The 20,750-nt window shown below is 38.5% G+C and overlaps 1 protein-coding gene across 1 annotated transcript; it reads left to right on the plus strand.

Moving 5' to 3' along the window:
- The first annotated feature begins 6,552 nt into the window (after window positions 1-6,552).
- On the plus strand, window positions 6,553-17,916 carry LOC119790034 (cytochrome P450 2J1-like). The gene is made up of 9 exons (XM_038295335.1): window positions 6,553-6,848; window positions 8,252-8,414; window positions 8,560-8,709; window positions 9,473-9,633; window positions 11,088-11,264; window positions 11,367-11,505; window positions 11,650-11,837; window positions 15,393-15,534; window positions 17,420-17,916. The coding sequence occupies exons 1-9, from the start codon at window positions 6,648-6,650 to the stop codon at window positions 17,593-17,595; spliced, it is 1,497 nt and encodes a 498-aa protein (XP_038151263.1). The 5' UTR covers window positions 6,553-6,647; the 3' UTR covers window positions 17,596-17,916.
- The last annotated feature ends 2,834 nt before the right edge of the window (window positions 17,917-20,750 follow it).

Below are 20,750 nucleotides of genomic sequence, written 5' to 3' on the forward strand. Positions count from 1 at the left end.
TTTTAGAGCATAAACAGTAGTGTATAGGATTTCCTGAAAGCGCGCACATGCGCGATCACGACACTACGGAAGCCGGCAGACCAAACCAGCGCATTCAGCTCGGCAAAGAACTCATGCTCTTCCTCAACACTGAAGTCCTCAGACATTTTTCTTTCGTTGTTTCTTTCTTTGCACAGGTAAACGGCGCATTTCTTCTTCTACGCTTGCATTATTGGAAGAGCAGACGCTGAATGCGCACTTTCATCTGGTTTGGTCTGCCGGCTTCCGTAGCGTCGTGAACGCGCCGGCGCACGCTTTCAGGAAATCCTATACACTACTGTTTATGCTCTAAAAACATTCTAAATGACTTCGTTTCGAGTAAATTCTGGATGCTACCCACTCAGGAAACTTGGAATACATTGGACGAGCAGTATGGAGGAATATTGAAACGTTTTTTGTGGACTTTTATGGACCTTTCTGCCTCGAGCGCTGGGCACCTCCATTATTTGAATGTCAGCAGACAGCAAGAAGCCTCCCAGATCTCCAGATGCATTTGAGATATCAAAAAAGTACTCCAGAGTGTTGTTCAGCATGGGGGTGAGTAGAAAATGAAGGCTAATCATGTTTTGGGTGTACTATTCCTTTAAGACATTTCTGCAAATTTATCAAAAAAGAAAAACCCAAATATCACACTACATCATTTTGTAACATTGGCCAGATCTGTACCTTGCCACAATTCTGCCTCAAAGCTCCTTGGACAGGACTCCAACAAAGGAGTAGAGCCATCCCGAAAAAATTTAAAAACAATCCACTGGACTTGATTTCCAAGTTTTAAGACGTTTCGCTTCCTATCCAGGAAGCTTTTTCTATTCAAAATGTCAGGAATAGCATTGAGTTGGAGGTTTTATACAGTAGCCCAACAAAGGCTTGTTTTTGTTTTGAAAACATGCAAATTGGAACCGAGGAAGGGGTCCACCCATTTGGAATGGGGGTCGTTGGCTTGTTTTGTTAGACTGCAATGCCCCATACCCATCTAAGTGTCTGAAAGGTTGAAGTCCAGTGGATTGTTTTTATTTTTTTCGGAATGACTATGACCTGGATGACTAAGAGCCTTCACCATCTCAAGGAGGATCAGAAGAAATGGACATTATGTGGTTTAGAATAGATGTCACAGCAAATGGTCTAAATACTTATAACAAGTGATGTCAGTTCGTGTTCTTTAATAAATGAACAGAATTTTCTAACTGATTTCGGTCAAAATGGGGTGTTTTTTTAATAGGATTTTTTTTATATTAGCAAATGGCTGCAATGAAACAAATGGCAAATTTTAAAGAAGTCTGATTAATTCCTGTACCTACTGTATATACTGTATATTCCCTGTTAGGGATCCTCTAAAATATGATCATCACTTCCTTTTAAGATTTTACAGTTAAACAATTTCAATCTGATGTTGACTTCTTTAAAAAGAAGCATGTTGTAAATTATCTGAGGGGTGGTAATAGTTACCACAAATGACTAAAGAAACAGTTTTGGGATTAAGAATGATCAAACCACAGTTTCTGGTGTTTAATTTTTATGAGCAAATTTCTGTTTTCCCTTTAAATGAAAGGCTAGAGGTCTAATTCTGTTTTGAAAGCCACGGACACTCATGTGATGATCGCTTATCTGTTCTTTAAAAGTTAATGTTTACCAGCTCCATGGCAGGCAAAATGGAAATATGTCGATTCAAATAAAAGTAAAAATATATTCATAAAAACAAATAGATAAAAACTATTGTGAAATTCAGGCTGCTGTAAGTCAGTGGAGGTGTACAGTTTCAAAGGTAATTTAGAGATTGATAAGATAAACCAGATCTACCACTAGGAGAAATGTCACTGATAACTGCAAGTCATTTGGGTGAAAGACTATCCATGACAGAGTTGAATGAGTGTAATCAGTCAGAACTTGCCCCTGCTAAAACCCTCAAGTGTAATGGTATTCACATATATCAATAAACTGAGTTATAATTAAGCTATTTACCAGAAGCCTCAAAGGTCTACTTTGCTTATGCCTTAAAGGAATAGTACACCCAAAACATGATTAGCCTTCATTTTCTACTCACCCCCATGCTGAACAACACTCTGGAGTACTTTTTTGATATCTCAAATGCATCTGGAGATCTGGGAGGCTTCTTGCTGTCTGCTGACATTCAAATAATGGAGGTCTATGGTGCCCGAGACAGAAAGGTCCATAAAAGTCCACAAAAAATGTTTCAATATTCCTCCATACTGCTCGTCCAATGTATTCCAAGTGTCCTGAGTGGGTAGCATCCAGAATTTACTCTAAACGAAGTCATTTAGAATGTTTTTAGAGCATAAACAGTAGTGTATAGGATTTCCTGAAAGAGCGCACATGCGCGATCACGACGCTACGGAAGCCGGCAGACCAAACCAGATGAAAGTGCGCATTCAGCGTCTGCTCTTCCAATAATGCAAGCGTCGAAGAAGAAATGTGCTGTTTACCTGTGCAAAGAAAGAAACAACGAAAGAAAAATGTCTGAGGACTTCAGTGTTGAGGAAGAGCATGAGTTCTTTGCCGAGCTGAATGCGCTGGTTTGGTCTGCCGGCTTCCGTAGCGTCGTGAACGCGCATGTGCGTGCTTTCAGGAAATCCTATACACTACTGTTTATGCTCTAAAAACATTCTAAATGACTTCGTTTCGAGTAAATTCTGGATGCTACCCACTCAGGAAACTTGGAATACATTGGACGAGCAGTATGGAGGAATATTGAAACATTTTTTGTGGACTTTTATGGACCTTTCTGTCTCGGGCACCATAGACCTCCATTATTTGAATGTCAGCAGACAGCAAGAAGCCTCCCAGATCTCCAGATGCATTTGAGATATCAAAAAAGTACTCCAGAGTGTTGTTCAGCATGGGGGTGAGTAGAAAATGAAGGCTAATCATGTTTTGGGTGTACTATTCCTTTAAGGCATAAGCAAAGTAGACCTTTGAGGCTTCTGGTAAATAGCTTAATTATAACTCAGTTTATTGATATATGTGAATACCATTACACTTGAGGGTTTTAGCAGGGGCAAGTTCTGACTGATTACACTCATTCAACTCTGTCATGGATAGTCTTTCACCCAAATGACTTGCAGTTATCAGTGACATTTCTCCTAGTGGTAGATCTGGTTTATCTTATCAATCTCTAAATTACCTTTGAAACTGTAAACCTCCACCGGGAGGCTTCTTGCTGTCTGCTGACATTCAAATAATGGAGGTCTATGGTGCCCGAGACAGAAAGGTCCATAAAAGTCCACAAAAAATTTTTCAATATTCCTCCATACTGCTCGTCCAATGTATTCCAAGTTTCCTGAGTGGGTAGCATCCAGAATTTACTCGAAACGAAGTCATTTAGAATGTTTTTAGAGCATAAACAGTAGTGTATAGGATTTCCTGAAAGCGCACACATGCGCGTTCACGACGCTACGGAAGCCGGCAGACCAAACCAGCGCATTCAGCTCGGCAAAGAACTCATGCTCTTCCTCAACACTGAAGTCCTCAGACATTTTTCTTTCGTTGTTTCTTTCTTTGCACAGGTAAACAGCACATTTCTTCTTCTACGCTTGCATTATCGGAAGAGCAGACGCTGAATGCGCACTTTCATCTGGTTTGTTCTGCCGGCTTCCGTAGTGTCGTGATCGCGCATGTGCGCTCTTTCAGGAAATCCTATACACTACTGTTTATGCTCTAAAAACATTCTAAATGACTTCGTTTAGAGTAAATTCTGGATGCTACCCACTCAGGACACTTGGAATACATTGGACGAGCAGTATGGAGGAATATTGACACGTTTTTTGTGGACTTTTATGGACCTTTCTGTCTCGGTCACCATAGACCTCCATTATTTGAATGTCAGCAGACAGCAAGAAGCCTCCCAGATCTCCATGCATTTGAGATATCAAAAAAGTACTCCAGAGTGTTGTTCAGCATGGGGGTGAGTAGAAAATGAAGGCTAATCATGTTTTGGGTGTACTATTCCTTTAAGGCCAATTTATGCTTCTGACGCATAGCCTATGCAGCCGTCAAATCTGTCTCTGTGTAGAGGTTCTGCAACTGTCATCGTGCACCTCCAAAAAATCCTGACAATGCGTTGGACGGTCGCGAACCCACGCAGACCTCAAGCAGAAGTGCGCAGAAAAAAAGCAGCTGTGATTGGTCATTGGTATGCCTTTCTGGCTGTCTGTGTGGTCGTCCTTCTCGATTCGTTGCAGGGGCGCGCCATTTTTAAAAACCAAGGAACAACTATATTGGACAACCTATGAGTCCTCCTTTGTCTTTTTGCCAACTCCATTAACAGTACCTGTTCCTCTTCGATGTCTAGCAACTCTAGATTCATCCCTGTGATCGTGAAATCTTGCAGACGCGGCATTGCTGTTTTGGTAAATAAACACTCCGAAGTTGCCGAAGTTCTTGTGACCATTGGCCGAAGTTCTAGCGAGTTGCAGAAGTATAATCTGTCCTTTAGGCCTGAACAAAGTAGGTAGGCTACTCTGCGGCCTCTGCTTTACAAATTGGCAAAACCAGGATTGCTTTGGAAAAATAAGATGCTAAGAGTTATTAATGTAAGAGTAATTAATTAATCTAAGGGCTAAGACTAATTAATCTATTTCAAAATAGTTTTAATTTCCAAAGAAACTTTCCACATCAACGAGCAGGCTATGTATTTATGATATGCTTTAATTATGTTTGCATATCTTTGTATTGCCATTCTGACAATACGGAAGAGGATTAGGGGCACTGAAGAAATAAAAAAGGTTAACTGATTTTTAAATTTTATTTCAGTATAATGTGACAAAAAATTCTTCATTCTGACACCAATCTCAGAATATGAGTTTTTTCTCAGAATTCTGACTGAACTTGTCAGCTAACAAACATGTTAGCATCAAGCCGTAGCCATGACTGTTTTAGAGACTAAACTAGCTTTCTTGTTTTAAACACCTTCTGCTCTTCCATTAATTAAATAGCATCACCAGGGATCCCTCAGGGACGTAAAAAGTCACCTAATTCCCTGGTTTTCAAAGTGGGGGCCGCAGGAAGATGGAGAAAAAAAAAAGTTATACATGAAACTATTTTATTGAATAAAAATAATTTAAATATTCCGGTCTGGGTATAACTGCATTATGAAAACCATTCACCTAAAGCTTACAAATAATAATTTCTTGCTGTATGTAAGACAAGAGTTTCCCACCGTAGCTGAAAGGGCTCTGAAATGTTTCCTTCCATTTGCAACCACTTACTTGTGTGAGTCTGGCTTTTCCACTTTAAAAGTACTGAGAACTAACCACAGATCATGTTTGAATGTGGAGAATGACATGCATGTTGCTCTGACAGACATCCAGCCCAGACTGGACAAACTGTAGAAGCCATCAGGCCCACTGCTCCCATTAGCATGGTATGTCTATGTATCTCTCATGTAGCCTACATTTGTTGTTAGGCCTGCATTATAAAAAATGCATGCATGTTTAATTTGGGACAAACTTTTATTTTGCTCACAAATCTTTCTGTTTTTGCAACGTATAAAGAGGTTCATGGTTTAAAAAAAGGTTATTAAAGTGGTGGGCCTATGTTATTGTTATATTTTATTCATTAAATTAAATTAATGAATTAAAGTTTAATAAAATATAATTGTGACTTCATCTTTACAAAATAAATGTGGTTTTATTTAGGTGGTTTGTTCACTAATTTTTTTATTCTGTCGCTGTAGCTTACACATGAGTGTTTACGCATGTTTCATATGAGGGGGGGCCTCAGCTGACAATGTACTGGTGTAGGGGGGCCTTGGCATGGTAAAGTTTGGGAATTCCTGACCTAATTCCATCATTTGTTTACTGGCCCTCCCAAACAACTGACATCTTTGTCAGAGAAGCTGAGTGCTCCACATCTCTGCCTTCACAATGCCCATCTACATTAAGACCCAAAAGTTTATCAGATTAAAGTCAGAATTCTGAGGAAAAAAAATTATGAATTCTGAGATTAAAGTCAGGATTCTGACTTTTTCCCTATATAAAACTGAAATAATATTTAAAAATCAGTTAACTTTTTTTGTTGTTTTTTTTTTTTTCAGTGGCCCTAATTATCTTCCATATGACAAAGATTCACTTGTTTTAAATGTTTGTACTTTGCTCTTTTTCTCTCTGCCTGTTGCTGAAGCATTCAGTCCATGTGAACTCTGCTTCTTGGGTTAAAGTCAGTGATTATTGCCCATTTATGGAGGAAATCTGTCATTTTAAGTTTGCGCTTGGTAAAGTTCAAAGTGTAGGATGTGTTAATAATTGCATTGGCGCTCTACTTGCGTATCTTTTATTATTTTATGATAAATCGTTGCAACACAACCGATCGTATGATCATGACGTCACAGTATAAATTAGGATTGAAAATTGCCCCTGTAATAAATTAAAAGAAAATCTGATTAATTTAATGTAATAGATGACGTCAATATGTTATTGTTATTATTTTAAGAATTTTTAGAAGTTAGATGATTTTTTTTTTTATTAATAGAGTTTGCAGCTTTTATTTTGAAAGACAGCACTAGTACTACGTCGTGCTTCGGGTTTTTTTTTTTACTGCGTGTTTACATGTTTAAAGAGTAAATCCATGGTAATCAGCTTCAGTTTAGTCAGAAGATGGAGTGTCTCTCCCGGGTTCTCGGCTTGGATTGGGTTGACAGCAGGGCTCTCCTCCTGTTTGTGGTTGTTTTTCTGCTGGCGGCGAATGTTTTTAAGAACAGGGTGCCCAGAAACTTCCCCCCCGGACCCTGGTCGCTGCCGTTCATCGGAGATCTCCACCGCATCGATCCCTCCCGGATGTACCTGCAGTTTACTGAGGTAGTTCATGGAAATGAGACTGTCACTGATAAATAAACAGAGGTGTCAAGTTACTAAGTACAAATACCTCGTTGCTGTACTTAATTACACTTTTTAGGTATTTATACGTCACTCCATTACTTACTTTTTTTTCCTTCTTCTGACTTCTACTCATTACATTTTCACACAAGTGTCTGTTCTTTCCTTACATTTTAAAACAAACGTTACTCGTTACTCTTGGCTTCGGTTTAAGCAGAGGTTACGGATTAGCCAGGGGCGGAGCTAGATGGGGGGCCATGGCCACCCTTTGCCAATCGTTGGCCACCCCTACCATTTTTTCCCCTCTAATACAGATGGTGGCAGCAGTGATATTTAAGTGCAATATTGGAAAAAATAAATAAAAAATGTTTTGTGGTTATTAAACACATAAATATACTAACATTAAAGATGATAAGTACAGAATTGATGCTCTTTTTCAGAACTAGATTCTGTATTATATGGGGTAAAGAGGAAATTGTGTCTCTGCAAGCCATCTAAGAGTCTTCAGTGAAATCAAAGATAAAATAGCTATTTTAATAAAAACGTATCAAATGATCAATTTATGTACTGTATATACAGGGCTCGATGTTAACCATCGCCCGATCTTCCGGGGCAAGTAGTCTTTATTGTCGGGAGAGTACAAATTTCATTGCATTTGCCTGCTGGGCAAGTGCAATGATCGCAAAAAAAAAATATTTATCACTCAAAATTACTTTAAAATCACCGACATTCGTTGAAAACGACCTACAAGCGTTGCCGGCGCCATCTTTGTTGTTTTGTACACATTCTCGCGTGATTTGAATAAGCTGCGTGATTTTACGCTAGATGGCATGATTCAGCTCCTGGGGAGAGAATTCTGCAGAGCAGCAGCTGGATGATGAATTTAATCTATACTATAATACATGCTAGATTAAAAAGGATCAGTCAGGGATTAGGAAAATGATAATAATAATTGTATGCGCACAGTGTAAATGTTTCTATCATATGGCAGGCTTCTGTACAGTGGTAACACTTTAAAAATTTTTCATAAAATATTTTTCTCTTAGACATTGGAGTGGTGCATTTAAATGTTTTAGAGCTAAACATGTTAAATTGGTGAGTAGTAGTAGTGTAAGTTTTTAACCTGTCAAGTTTTCTTTAGATTTTTAACACTTCAATTTATATTTTTCCAAGCACACAACAGTTTAAAGCAAAGTTTAGTTTGAAAAGAATGTGCAGGAAGTGAACTTGAACTTTTCACAGGATAGTAACAGCACACATGGGAACTCTACTCCTCATTATGTTGGATGGAATGCTGCCCGGGAGCAGGAAACAAAAGTGTCCTCAGTCTCTTGAGATTTTTTTTCTTCTTTGTGTTGAATGATTCACCCATTCTTTATGCTCAGTTTGCAGAAAAGTACGGGGATGTTTTCAGCATTTGCCTCTTTGGTGAAAGAATTGTCATCATTAGTGGCTACAAGTTCACAAGGGAGGCTTTGGTCCAGCAAGGAGAGAACTTTGTAGATCGCCCCGGCATCCCAATCTTTGAAGACTTAATTGGAAAGAAAGGTGCTATTTTTGGAAACATATGCCTAATCTGGCAGGTTTTGATAAAAAGTCATTATATATCTTCACACAAAAAAAGGTATAAAGATGTTCCTTAATACAACAAGTCCTTCATTCACCTTCTATGCAACACTGTTTTTGTTTTCAGGTCTTGTAGGTTCCAGTGGTCATTTATGGAAGACACAAAGGAGATTTGCTCTTCAAACACTCCGAAACTTTGGCCTGGGCAAGAAAACCATGGAGAGATCCATCCAACAAGAGTGCCAGTACCTCACAGAGGCTTTCGCTGAACATAAAGGCAAAGAACTGCATTAATATTTTTATAATCATTTGGAAATCTGTTTCTTCTATAACTTGTAACTGTGTTGCATAAGATAAAAAGCACATATAGTGAAACCCAAGTAGTTGTAGGATTCATTTAATAAATAAACCAATGTTCAAATATGGGTTCAACTTATTCAATTAGAAAAGATAAGGAATACTTGATTTTCCCATCAATTTATTACCTAAAGAGATATATTTGAAGTTTTTGTTTCTGTTCATTTGTAAAAAGATAACCTCAATATATATAGAGTTATCTGGCTCAATACTTCAAATCAAATTTAATAAATACTTGAAATATATCCTCCTGTATGGAGAAGAATGTGTGTAATATAGTTTATCTATATAAACTAACATTTAAATTATATGACAAATTATTTTTGATGGTTCTGCAGTGTAGGAGGCAAAACGTCAAAGAAATAGTTTGGCCAGGGTGCACAGATCTGGTAACAGACTAACGAAACCAAGCAACAGAAGGGAGGGTGATCTGTGAGGAGTGAGCAAGATTAGAATATAAATCAGTATAACTAGTAACTGCATAGGAAGCTCAGATCATGAAAAGAAATCTGATAAACCAAAAAACATTCAGAGGGTTTCCAATAACAGGCACCAAGCATAGCTGTCACATTGGTTTGATAATGCAGAATAAATTATCATAAATCCATTTGCATTTATTTATTTTGTTTGCTTTTTTTTAATAAATGTTTATAAGCTTAGTAGAAGTTTTCTCTCTGTTGCAGGCCAGCCCTTCAATTCCCAGACACTTGTGAACAATGCTGTGTCCAACATTATCTGCTGTTTGGTCTTTGGGAACAGATTTGAGTACAGTGACATGCAGCAGCAGGTGATTCTCCAAAGAATCAATGAGACTGTTCGTTTACAGGGAAGCATGGCAGTGCAGGTGAGTTCTCTTAAAAGCTCATCTTTAATTCCACTTATGGTCTATTTTAATACAACATTTGTATCACTTTTTTTTTACAAGCTTCTTGTTTTTCTGAAGGTATTCTTTCAAGAAAAGTTCTTTTTCACACCTGTAGTAGCCTGTTAGATACAATGAACTGGTTTCAACTGAATAAAAACAATGTTTTTGATTATTACATAGTTCTAAAAAATATAAAAAAAACACAACATATATATTCAGAATTCAGATTTTTTTTCTATGAAAAAAACTTTAAGTTTTTAACTTTTTTCGGGGAAGGGACTTAAGTGATGGGTGAAGTGCGCCCAGCATTCTCCCAGACCGCTTCTGAATCACCACTGCTGCCTCATCCATGGAAAATTGCCTGTGATGAGCCAAACCCCAGGAGTTAAACCACAGAGAAGCAGCTCTGGTTGACCTCATGGAGGAAGGAAGTTGTCCGGACCAAGACAGAACAGGAAGGAACACCTTACTTCAGTTCCATTCAGTTTATTTCTATAGCGCCAATTTCCAAAATACGTCATCTAAAGGAACTTTACAGTTCACCATTCAAAGTTTTCTATCTAAGGAAAAACAGATGATTGCATCGACTCATTGACTGGAAGGCAATCCCTCACACTAGGCATGCTTGTAGCGACAGTGGAGAGGAAAAACTCCCTTTTAACAGGAAGAAACCTCCAGCAGAACCAGGCTCAGTGTAAGCAGCCATCTGCTGAGGCCGACTAGGGTTCAAGGAGACAGAAGCAGAGATACAAAAAGCAACTTTAAAAGGCTGCCCGGTACAGGATTGTATAAATAAAATAACAGGTTATGACTGCTTTAAAAAATATGTTTATTGTTTTGTTTATTGTATTGTCTGTTGCGCAATAAACAGACAGGACATAAACAATCAGTAAGGCCCAGAACACATTGCTTTTTGCACAACAGAAAACAACGTATCAACGACTTTGGTTTGAATGAATTTAAACTTGTAAAAAGCTGTTAAAAGTGATCTGAATATAATATTTTTATGACAAAAAATGGCAAATCGGGAGTACAGTTCCTCCCAGTTCAGATCAGATCGCAGCCCTGTACTTTCAGTTCTAAGAAGCTCCTTGGAGGTTTATTGAATGCTGGACATTATTTTTTTTTTTTTGTGACAGACCTCGCCCAAAGTGCTTCCCACTGAACTTTAAACAGACATATCCACAAGAAGAGTCGACCTTCTCATTACACTAAAGATCTCTCCAAAACGTTTATCATGGGCTTCTCAGCCAACAGACTATGCTTACCAATTAACTATTTGATCTCTCTAAAGGAGATCTGGACTTATACTTGGGTATCCTTTTGAATTAACGAATTCAAATGTAATCAGACAAAATAAATCAATGGACCTCTGATATAAACAACAAAATGGATCTCTGTTTTAATTGATCTGGTGTTTTCTTTCCTTGTAGATTTATAACATAATGCCTTGGCTGATGAAGCGGCTGCCTGGGGCCCATCAGAAGTTATTCTCTATCACAAAGGAGTTAATTGATTTTATACAAATCAAGATTAGAGAACACAAAGAGAACCTTGACCCATCATCACCTAGAGACTATATTGATTCCTTCCTCATAGAGATGGGAGGGGTGAGAGGTTTACTTTATTCTACTGTGCTGATGCTCTTCTAATACATGCAAACAAATGTTCTCATCTGACTCTAGTTTCCTCATTTGGCTCCTGTTTTACAGCAAGAAGACACAGATTCAGGTTTTGATTATACGAATTTGTGTTTTTGCATCATGGACCTGTTTGGTGCTGGAACTGAAACCACCACAACCACTTTACACTGGGGTCTCCTTTACATGATCTACTATCCTGACATACAAGGTGTGTTAGAAGTCGAACTGTGTCTCTAAAAGCATCTAGCTAACACCACTCACCAACCTGTCAGTCCTGCTTTGGTTCAGATGGTATTCATTGGGCATTTCAATGAACCACTGGAGCAGCTTGTGATGTTCTCTCTGTGTGCAGAACGTGTCCAGGCTGAGATAGACGCTGTGATTGGTCCATCCAGGCAGCCCTCTATGTCTGATAGAGATAACCTGCCCTACACCAACGCAGTCATCCATGAGATACAGAGGATGGGCAACATCATTCCCCTCAATGTGCCCCGAACAGCAAACAAAGACACCGTCCTGGATAAATACACTATTCCAAAGGTACACAGATATCATTTCATACTCTGGATGTGCTGGTTTGTGCAGCAAAAATTTGTGCTGCTTTGGCTGAGAAGATATTAATGAAAATGTAAAGGTCAAAAGGTCAACCAGCCAAACGTTTGTGCTACATTTGCGCTGGTTTGTGCAGCAAAAATTTTTGTTTTATGCCGCTATCATTTTAAAGATATAAAGAAATATTTGTAGAGGTCATCAAAGGTCAACCAGACCCCCCCACACCTTCTTCAAATCAGACGAAATGGGTGCCAATTAACTCAGCTCCGTTGGTGCTGGTTTGTGCAGCAAAATTTGTCGTTTGTGCTGCTTTGGCTGAGAAGATATTAATGAAAATGTAAAGGTCAAAAGGTCAACCAACGTCAATTTTTGCTGCACAAACCAGCACAAACGTAGCACAAACGTTTGACACTAATTTTGTCTGATTTGAAGAAGGTGGGGGGGGCAACTTCACTCAGGTCGCTGTTATTAATGATACAGTAGCAGCCATTCAAAATCACCATTCCCAGTTAAATGCCAGCCGAATGGCAGCCAACTTCCAGCCACTGGATTGAACCCTCCTTTCTTCTGGATGTGAATATTTTTATACTCTGACTCCACCCTTTAACTGAACTACAGGGTCTGACCAGCAGGTGGCGCTTCTCTTTGGCTCTTAAAGGAATAGTACACCCAAAACATGATTAGTCTTCATTTTCTACTCACCCCCATGCTGAACAACACTCTGGAGTACTTTTTTGATATCTCAAATGCATGGAGATCTGGGAGGCTTCTTGCTGTCTGCTGACATGCAAATAAAGGAAGTTTATGGCGCCCAAGGCAGAAAGGTCCATAAAAGTCCACAAAAAACGTGTCAATATTCCTCCATACTGCTCGTCCAATGTATTCCAAGTGTCCTGAGTGGGTAGCGTCCATAATTTACTCGAATCGAAGTCATTTAGAATGCTTTTAGAGCATAAACAGTAGTGTATAGGATTTTCTAAAAGCGCGTTCACGAGTCTACGGAAACCGCGGCAGACCAAACCAGATGAAAGTGCGCATTCAGCGTCTGCTCTGCCGATAATGCAAGCGTAGAAGAAGAAATGTGCTGTTTACCTGTGCAAAGAAAGAAACAATGAAAGAAGAATGTCTGAGGACTTCAGTGTTGAGGAAGAGCATGAGTTCTTTGCCGAGCTGAATGCGCACTTTCATCTGGTTTGGTCTGCTGCGGTTTCCGTATTGACATGTTTTTGGTGGACTTTTATGGACCTTTCTGTCTCGGTCACCATAGACCTCCATTATTTGAATGTCAGCAGACAGCAAGAAGCCTCCCAGATCTCCATGCATTTGAGATATCAAAAAAGTACTCCAGAGTGTTGTTCAGCATGGGGGTGAGTAGAAAATGAAGGCTAATCATGTTTTGGGTGTACTATTCCTTTAATGTCCACAAATCATGACAGAATATTTTAGTACAAAGATTGGTGCTTAAAAAATGAATCTTAGAGGACCAGCCAAGGGCCCATCAAAGAAAGAGGGAAATTTTAAATGGCTGCTACTGTATGCAAACTCTTTCCAGCTGCAGCTTTTTTCCCCAGTACCACCGTGCAGCAGAAATGTATCTACTTAAATTTCAGACAAAAAAAAAAAGGCCCAATCCAAACTATTTTAACTCAATTCATTTCAATTCAGTTTGTTTCTATAGCACCAATTCACAACACATGTCATCTCAAGGCATTTTACAGAGACAATTCAATCAGATCATCCAGTCGGATTGGTTAAAGTTTTCTATCTAAGGAAAACCAGCTGATTGCATCGACTCATTGACTCTTCAGAAATCCCTCACACTAAGCATGCTTGTAGCGACAGTGGAGAGTAAAAACTCCCTTTTAACAGGAAGAAAGAACCAGGCTCAGTGTGAGCGGCAATCTGCTGAGGCAGATTGCGGTTCAAGGAGACAGAAGCAGACAGAAAAAGAAGCAGAGATACAAGCCAGAGAACCTTTATTTGTTTTTTTTTATTTTAAACAACCGAACCAGAACCAGAGAGAGGCAGTTTTATTTTAAGTGTGTTTACAGACCACTCTGTCAGTCAAGGATTTGATTTCATCACAACAAATACAAAATTAAACAACACAGAAATAAAAAAGGGGCATTTTCTCCTCCAGTGAGGTGAGGCTGTCGCTTTCCATCAAAAGAGAAAAAAATTCTCTGCCCCACTTTTCCGTCTGTTCGATTTTGAGCATTCAGATAAAAATGTGCTGCAACAGACTGGCGACCTGTCCAGGGTGTACCCCACCTCTCGCCCACTGACTGCCCGAGATAGGCACCCGTCCCACCGGGACCCTGACAAGACTACGCAGGAGAAAACGGATGGATGGATGGATGGATGGATGGATGGATGGATGGATGGATGGATGGATGGATGGATGGATGGATGGATGGATGGATGGATGGATGGAAAAACTATAATGTTCAATAACATAGTCAGAACAACTGGAAAAGAGGAAACTATTCCCAGGGGGTTTTAGCAGTTGGCGCAGGTTGTTACCAATATTAGCATCAGTGCAGAAGATGCACTCTCACTGGAAAAGATCAAAATCTAGATAAGTCATTTTTTCTTGAATTGAGAAGGTAAGGCAGACACTTTGCCAGTGGAAAAAGACAATTTACATTTAAAATAAGAAAAAAACAATTTAATTGTCTTGTTTCAAGTGTATGTTATCTAATTACCTTATTTTAAGAGTAAAGGTCCTCATTGCATTGGTAAATACACTTAATTTAAGACATTTTAACTTATTTAAACATAATTTTTGCAGTGCTGTCACCTGCATGAAGAAATCTTCTATCGCTATTTGTTGGTCTGTCTAATATTGGTTGGGAAAATTATAGATATGGTATTGATATAAAGTGTTTATGAGGTAGTAAATTATTTGCATTTCTCATGATTATTACTGAGCAGGCCCTGATCCAAAACTATAAACCGGTCCTAACAGATTTATTTATTTTGGGTTGTTTGGTGATTTTTTAACTGCAGCAGCATTAACTCTGCCTGCTTAAATCAATTATATATGATTCACCCACAGTTTTATCCAATTAACCATAATAATTTATCCACAGTATTTCTACTGTATAATCTAAATGCATTTTTTAAAGAACTTCACTGTATATAAGGAAACGCACCTAATAAATAAGAACATTTCTCTTTTTTTTATTTTATTTTTTTTATAAAACACGCTTGTGGAAAGAGGCTGCGTTGTTTCTAATTTGGTCAGGATGCATGAGGTGCATCCACTGCAGCACCTAGAGGTCCAGGCTGGAGGTTAACGACCGATGGGACAAACATCCTGCTGTGAAACCCAAAATGCTCAAGAAAGTTTTTGAAGTTAATATTTTGAGCTCCAATATAAACTTGGGTCAACAAAATATGAATGTCACGGATAGGGACCCATTTTGAAATGTTTTGTCCAGGCTAAAAGATGTCTGCTGGCCTGCTGGTGTGTATCTGTGCTCATGAACACAGATCAAGTTAGAGTGAAAGCCATTTATTTTCTGTTTGTCTTGTTTTTAGGGAACCATGGTTTTGGCTGCACTGAACTCTGTCCTCCACGATGAGTCGCAATGGGAGACCCCACATTCCTTTAATCCTCAACACTTTCTGGATCAGGATGGTAAATTTAGGAAGAGGGACGCCTTCCTACCTTTTTCTACAGGTCAGTCTCATTTTCAGGTTCTTTTAAAAGTTTGCATGTTTGCTTGCATTCAGTTGGACTCTTAAAGGCGTAGTCCAGGCAGCAAGGAATAATTAATGGATCATTATTTATACCTAAAACTAATACATTCGCTGTGTTTTAATTAATTTAGCGTTAATCAGTGAAATAATTTTTGTTGCGATCACTGATTCTGGGAGCGTCCATTTTTGCCTAAATATAGTAGCCTCTCCCTGCTGCCATCTTCCGGCAGTGACGCCACGGTGCGGTAAGCCTAGCGCCATTCTCCCTGCTTTACAAGCAAAATCAATGGGAACTACTAGACCAGGGGTCACCAACATGGTGCCCGCGGGCACCAAGGGGCCCTCAAGGACCACAAGGAGTGCCCTTAGAGTCTTCTGAAAATAGAACAACTCAACAGTGAGCTACGTTTTAAATTTAATTGTATTCTGTTGCTCCTCTTTTTTTAATCAGTTATAGCTCATTTCATCATTTAATCATATATGGCATTTAAGCATTTATAGAGATTTCAAAATGAAAATGTCTAAAAGAAAATTAGAAATTTAAAGAAACGATAAAGATATGTTTATAATGTATGAAGTTTAGGTGAACGTTGACCCTTGAAATTCATAGGTCAGTATTGGTAGCCCTTCCTGTGACTCAGTGCCCCTGAATTAGCCCTCAACTGTTAAAAGGTTGGTGACCACTGTACTAGACACATCTGCAATCAACATCAATTATTGAAGATTTCCAGAGGACTTCACCATTGAAATTCACCAGAGCTATAGTGAAGTATAGTTGAATTAACATAAAACACCAACACTGGAAATTTAACACATTTGATTTTACTGTGTGCTAAATTTAATTGTAAAAGCATGTTATATGATTAGGCTTTGAGCAAGGTAAGACCTAAGCTGGTATACCGATCATTTTTGAAATGACAAAAAAAGATAGATTTTTTTTCTCTCCTAATTCTAGCTACTTATATACAGAAATTACAAAAAGAGAGAAGGAGACTTTAGGTGTTGGAAAGAAAACACCAGCAAGCCTGAAATAGTGCAACAAAGTGATTTTTTAACAGAACAAAAATTAACAATCAAAACAGTTAAATTCTCAAAATGTAAAATAAAGTATAATAACTATGTTAAAGGAAGCTTATATTTAGTCAAAGTTTTAGCACATTAGGGTTAGCATTTTTGAGGATTATGTGTGGCTGCAATTGTCACCTGAAGCAGTTTGTGCCAGGCTTTTTTTCAGTATACAATAAGATATTTGCTTTTTCTATCTAATTTCTAATTTATAGAATGTAATTAATATATATATATATATAAACTAAAGACTAAACTAAAAACAAAACTTAAGAGCTACAGTTAAAACTGTTTTTATTTTAAGCCATTTTTTTTATAATTAAAAAACTGCGTAGAAAGTACTAACTAAGTTAAACACTGACATAAATCTAAATTTAAAATGTAAAAAAAAAACTCCAACTACTTTTTCAGGTAAAAAGGTTATGCTAAATTTGTAATGATTGTTGACCAATCCTTCAATGAAGCATAGATGGTAGCAATATTTTATGTAACTCCACTGTTTTCTTGAAGACATTAAACATTTTATTTTTAAGTCTGAATATTTGGACTTTTATCAGCAAATTATGTTTTTGTGACTTTTTAATCACAATTCTTAAATTTAGCTTTTTTAATTTAATTTTTGAAATTGTGACTTTGAGGATATATTTTGCAGATAATCCTCAAAATTTTTCTTTTTATGCTCAAGTGAACCTGATTCTGTTTTGAAATAGAAATGTTCATACAGGCCTCCTAATGGCTACTACCATCTTTCTTTATCATTGTAGCAAAATATAACAGTATGTTGAATGGTGTACTTTTAGGTAAGCGAGTGTGTCTCGGAGAGCAGCTGGCCAGGATGGAGTTGTTCCTCTTCTTCACCTGCCTCCTTCAGAGGTTTAAGCTGTCGTATCCTGCAGGAGAGCAGCCCAGTCTGGAGTTCACGATGGGCGGAACACGCGCACCCAAACCTTACCGACTCTGTGTCGTACCACGTTAAAGGCTGGTTTATGCTCAGCAACCAGGTCATCTGCTTGTGTGTCGCAGTTTACGCTGATATGCACCCCTCCATTCTGCAGACATTCCGGTGTAGACATTCTCCAAAATTGTAGGTGACCGCAGACAGGAGGCCTCTGATTGGTCAAATCTACATCCGCTATACACTATGAGGATTTCCTGTTTGTTACCTTAATGGCTGACCGCCATTGTGGAAAACAACTCGTGAAGTTAGACCAGCTAGAAGAGCGAGGTGCTAGGTACCTTTTTTCTAACTCTTTTTGGCCCTCATGTCCCTCCGTTGTTGCACAAACTCGCCCCTACTTCCTCACTGCCTCGGTCGTATCTAGACCCACAGCTAGTTGGTGATTGGTGGTGCATTGTGGCGTGGAATAACATAGCGCAGACCACGCTTTAATATTGGGCATAAATCAGAAATATTTGCGTCATACCTGTGACAAGCTAACTGCGACACACCTCCATATAACCAACCTTTAAGCCATAGAAAATAAATATCACATGCAAACTTGGTGTGAGGGATGAGTTAATCAACTGGTTTTCCTTAGATAGAAAACTTTGAATCCATCTGACTGTATGATCTGGTTGAATCGTCTCTATAAAGATGAGACGACGTGGTGTGAATTGGGGCTGTATGATAAACTGAATTTAATTCTGTTGAATAGAAAATGAGTACAATCAATTACATTATTCTGTAATAGTTGCCTTATTGTAATTCTTACCTTTTTTAATGCAATGATTACTGGGAGGCTGGTGAAAATTAGCCTGTTTTTGGACAGAAAATAAAATTTGCCTAACTTTACAGAAGAAGAAGTGTATTTAGGACAGTTAAAGTAATATACGTTAATTTGAATGTTTTTTTTTATCTTATACTTTTTCTTTGATTTTATGCTGATTATGTTGTATGTTACCTACTGAGTTGACATGATATGAGCTTTCATTATGTTCTGAAACAATAAATAATTTTGAATTCCTCCTTAAGCTTCCATTTATTTATCATGTTGAAGTAAGAATTTATTATAATTTTTTTTTTAAACATGTTTTTTATTACTGCAAAATGAATGTGCTCAGTTAGTAGCTAATTTAGATTTGTCTGGTGTCTTTAATGCAGCTCCTTCTGACACTTGTGTTAAACCTGTTTTCATGTTGTGTTGGGGTGGTACGTTGTGATGATATTTTGATTACTGTAAAGATGGGGTTTTATCTATTTATGTATTTTATTTTTTATTTCTTTTTTTTTAATGAGTTTTTTCCTCTCAAAGAGTTGATTAAATATGATCATTATTGTGGATACTACAGTGGCTGCTGTCTCAGTCCTGGTGGCTGCTGGGCCAAGGCCTGCTGGCACTGTGGGGTCCCCACTAGGGGGCAGTCCGGCTTCGGGCCTCAGGCCCCTGGGTCTCATGCAGGGTTTTTTTATGCTTACTTTGGTTGTCTGTAGTCTCCTTTTTGCTGTTATGTTCTCTGTTCTCTGCTCCTCTCATCTCATACAGGTATGGAAGCAGACTTGTAGGAGTACTGCATATTTTCTGTGTTTATTTTTGCTGTTTTGTTTTTTTCCTCTTCATGCACTCTTTCCTGTATCTATCTCTCTCTCCCCTTAGTTCTTATCCAAAGTCCAAAAACATGACTGTTAGGTTAATTGGCTTCTCTAAATTCTCCTTAGGTGTGCGTGTGTGTGTGTGTGTGTGTGTGTGTGTGTGTGTGTGTGTGTGTGTGTGTGTGTGTGTGTGTGTGTGTGTGTGTGTGTGTGTGTGTGTGTGTGTGTGTGTGTGTGTGTGTGTGTGAATGGTAGTTTGTCCTGTTTGTCTCTGTGTTGCCCTGTGATGTACTGGCGACCTGTCCAGGGTGCCTCGCCTCTCGCCTATAAACAGTTGGAGCTAGACACCAGCTGATGTGGATTTATTCTGTATTTTCTTTTGAAGATATAGAATTGTTCAGAGGTAAACACACCCTTATTTTTTCTAAATGCTCTTTTTGTATCATAAAGCAAAGTAAAATAATACATTCAAGGGACGGCAAATAAATGTACTGTATTTACATGTACATATGTGCATACGAGTTTTTCCCACCAGACGTATACCAAAAACCAATCAAACCTATACTAGGTGATCACAATGGTAAATTAAAAGAATGCCAAGAACAAAAACACTGTAAAAACACTTTATCAAACGTACAGGTTTACTTTTTGCACTTTTATATTGCCCTTCTGAGGCTTTGTAAAGGAAAATTAGAGATTTGCATGATCCAATATGGTGTCACAACCCTAAAAAAATAATATAATAAATAGTAAAATAATAATGGAGAAGCTATTTCAATCTGAAAAACTCACATGAAGAGAAAAGACAATTAGGAGAAATTTATTGATACAATTACTCCCAGACCTCGGCAGGAAACCAAGCGCTTAATTTTGATAAATATGCATGGACAGGAGTAAAGAACAAGGCTGTTTCCCCCCCAGGGATGAAACAGGTGGTGGAGTGGAGATAGATGAAGTTGGTCAGTCTGTAGACTGCTGGTTAGTGAGATTGTATGCAGAGCTTTAAGGGGAGATCCAGTGGACTGGGTGAGCTGATACTAGAGCTTCACTCAGGAACCTGGAAGATGGAAGTCCAGTTGGATAACACAGGTTAAGAAAACCTGTCCATGATGAGCACACATGAAGCGACAGTGGAGAGGAAAAACTCCCCATTGGAAAGAAACCTCTGGCAGAACCAGGCTCAACATGGCGGTCTTCTGCCGGACCGGTTAAGATGAGACAGGGAACGCAGTAAGGGCCAGATCTATCAAAGGTTTGCGTGTATAAAAACGTGAGCTATTTCACTGCGCACGCTAAAAAATGTACAAACTGATCTATCAACAGCGTGCTAAAAGGATTTGGTCTTTAAAATGTGCAAAATAGCGCCTCTTATCCATTTAGTACTTTTTCTGCAATGAATATGCAATATGGGGCGTTTACACGCAAAAGTGCGTCTTGTGGGAGGAGAACATGTAAATATTTTAATTTAGCACTCGCAAAGTGATTTATTAAACCTGAAAGCAATTTTGCTAACGGTATCTGACTCTATATTTAACACGTTTCAAAAGAAGGTGCAAATGGTCTGTATGCGTAATTGCGCACACATGGCAGCGGTTATTGTC

The sequence above is a fragment of the Cyprinodon tularosa genome, unplaced genomic scaffold, assembly GCF_016077235.1.
Source record: "Cyprinodon tularosa strain WSP-4 unplaced genomic scaffold, ASM1607723v1 ctg353, whole genome shotgun sequence".
Taxonomy (NCBI): Eukaryota; Metazoa; Chordata; class Actinopteri; order Cyprinodontiformes; family Cyprinodontidae; genus Cyprinodon; species Cyprinodon tularosa.

Coding starts and splice junctions, on each gene's coding strand:
- LOC119790034 (XM_038295335.1), top strand. CDS start 6,648: ATGGAGTGTCTCTCCCGGGTTCTCGGCTTGGATTGGGTTGACAGCAGG. Junction 6,849..8,251: donor TGTACCTGCAGTTTACTGAG/GTAGTTCATGGA, acceptor CTTTATGCTCAG/TTTGCAGAAAAGTACGGGGA. Junction 8,710..9,472: donor GGCTTTCGCTGAACATAAAG/GCAAAGAACTGC, acceptor TCTCTGTTGCAG/GCCAGCCCTTCAATTCCCAG.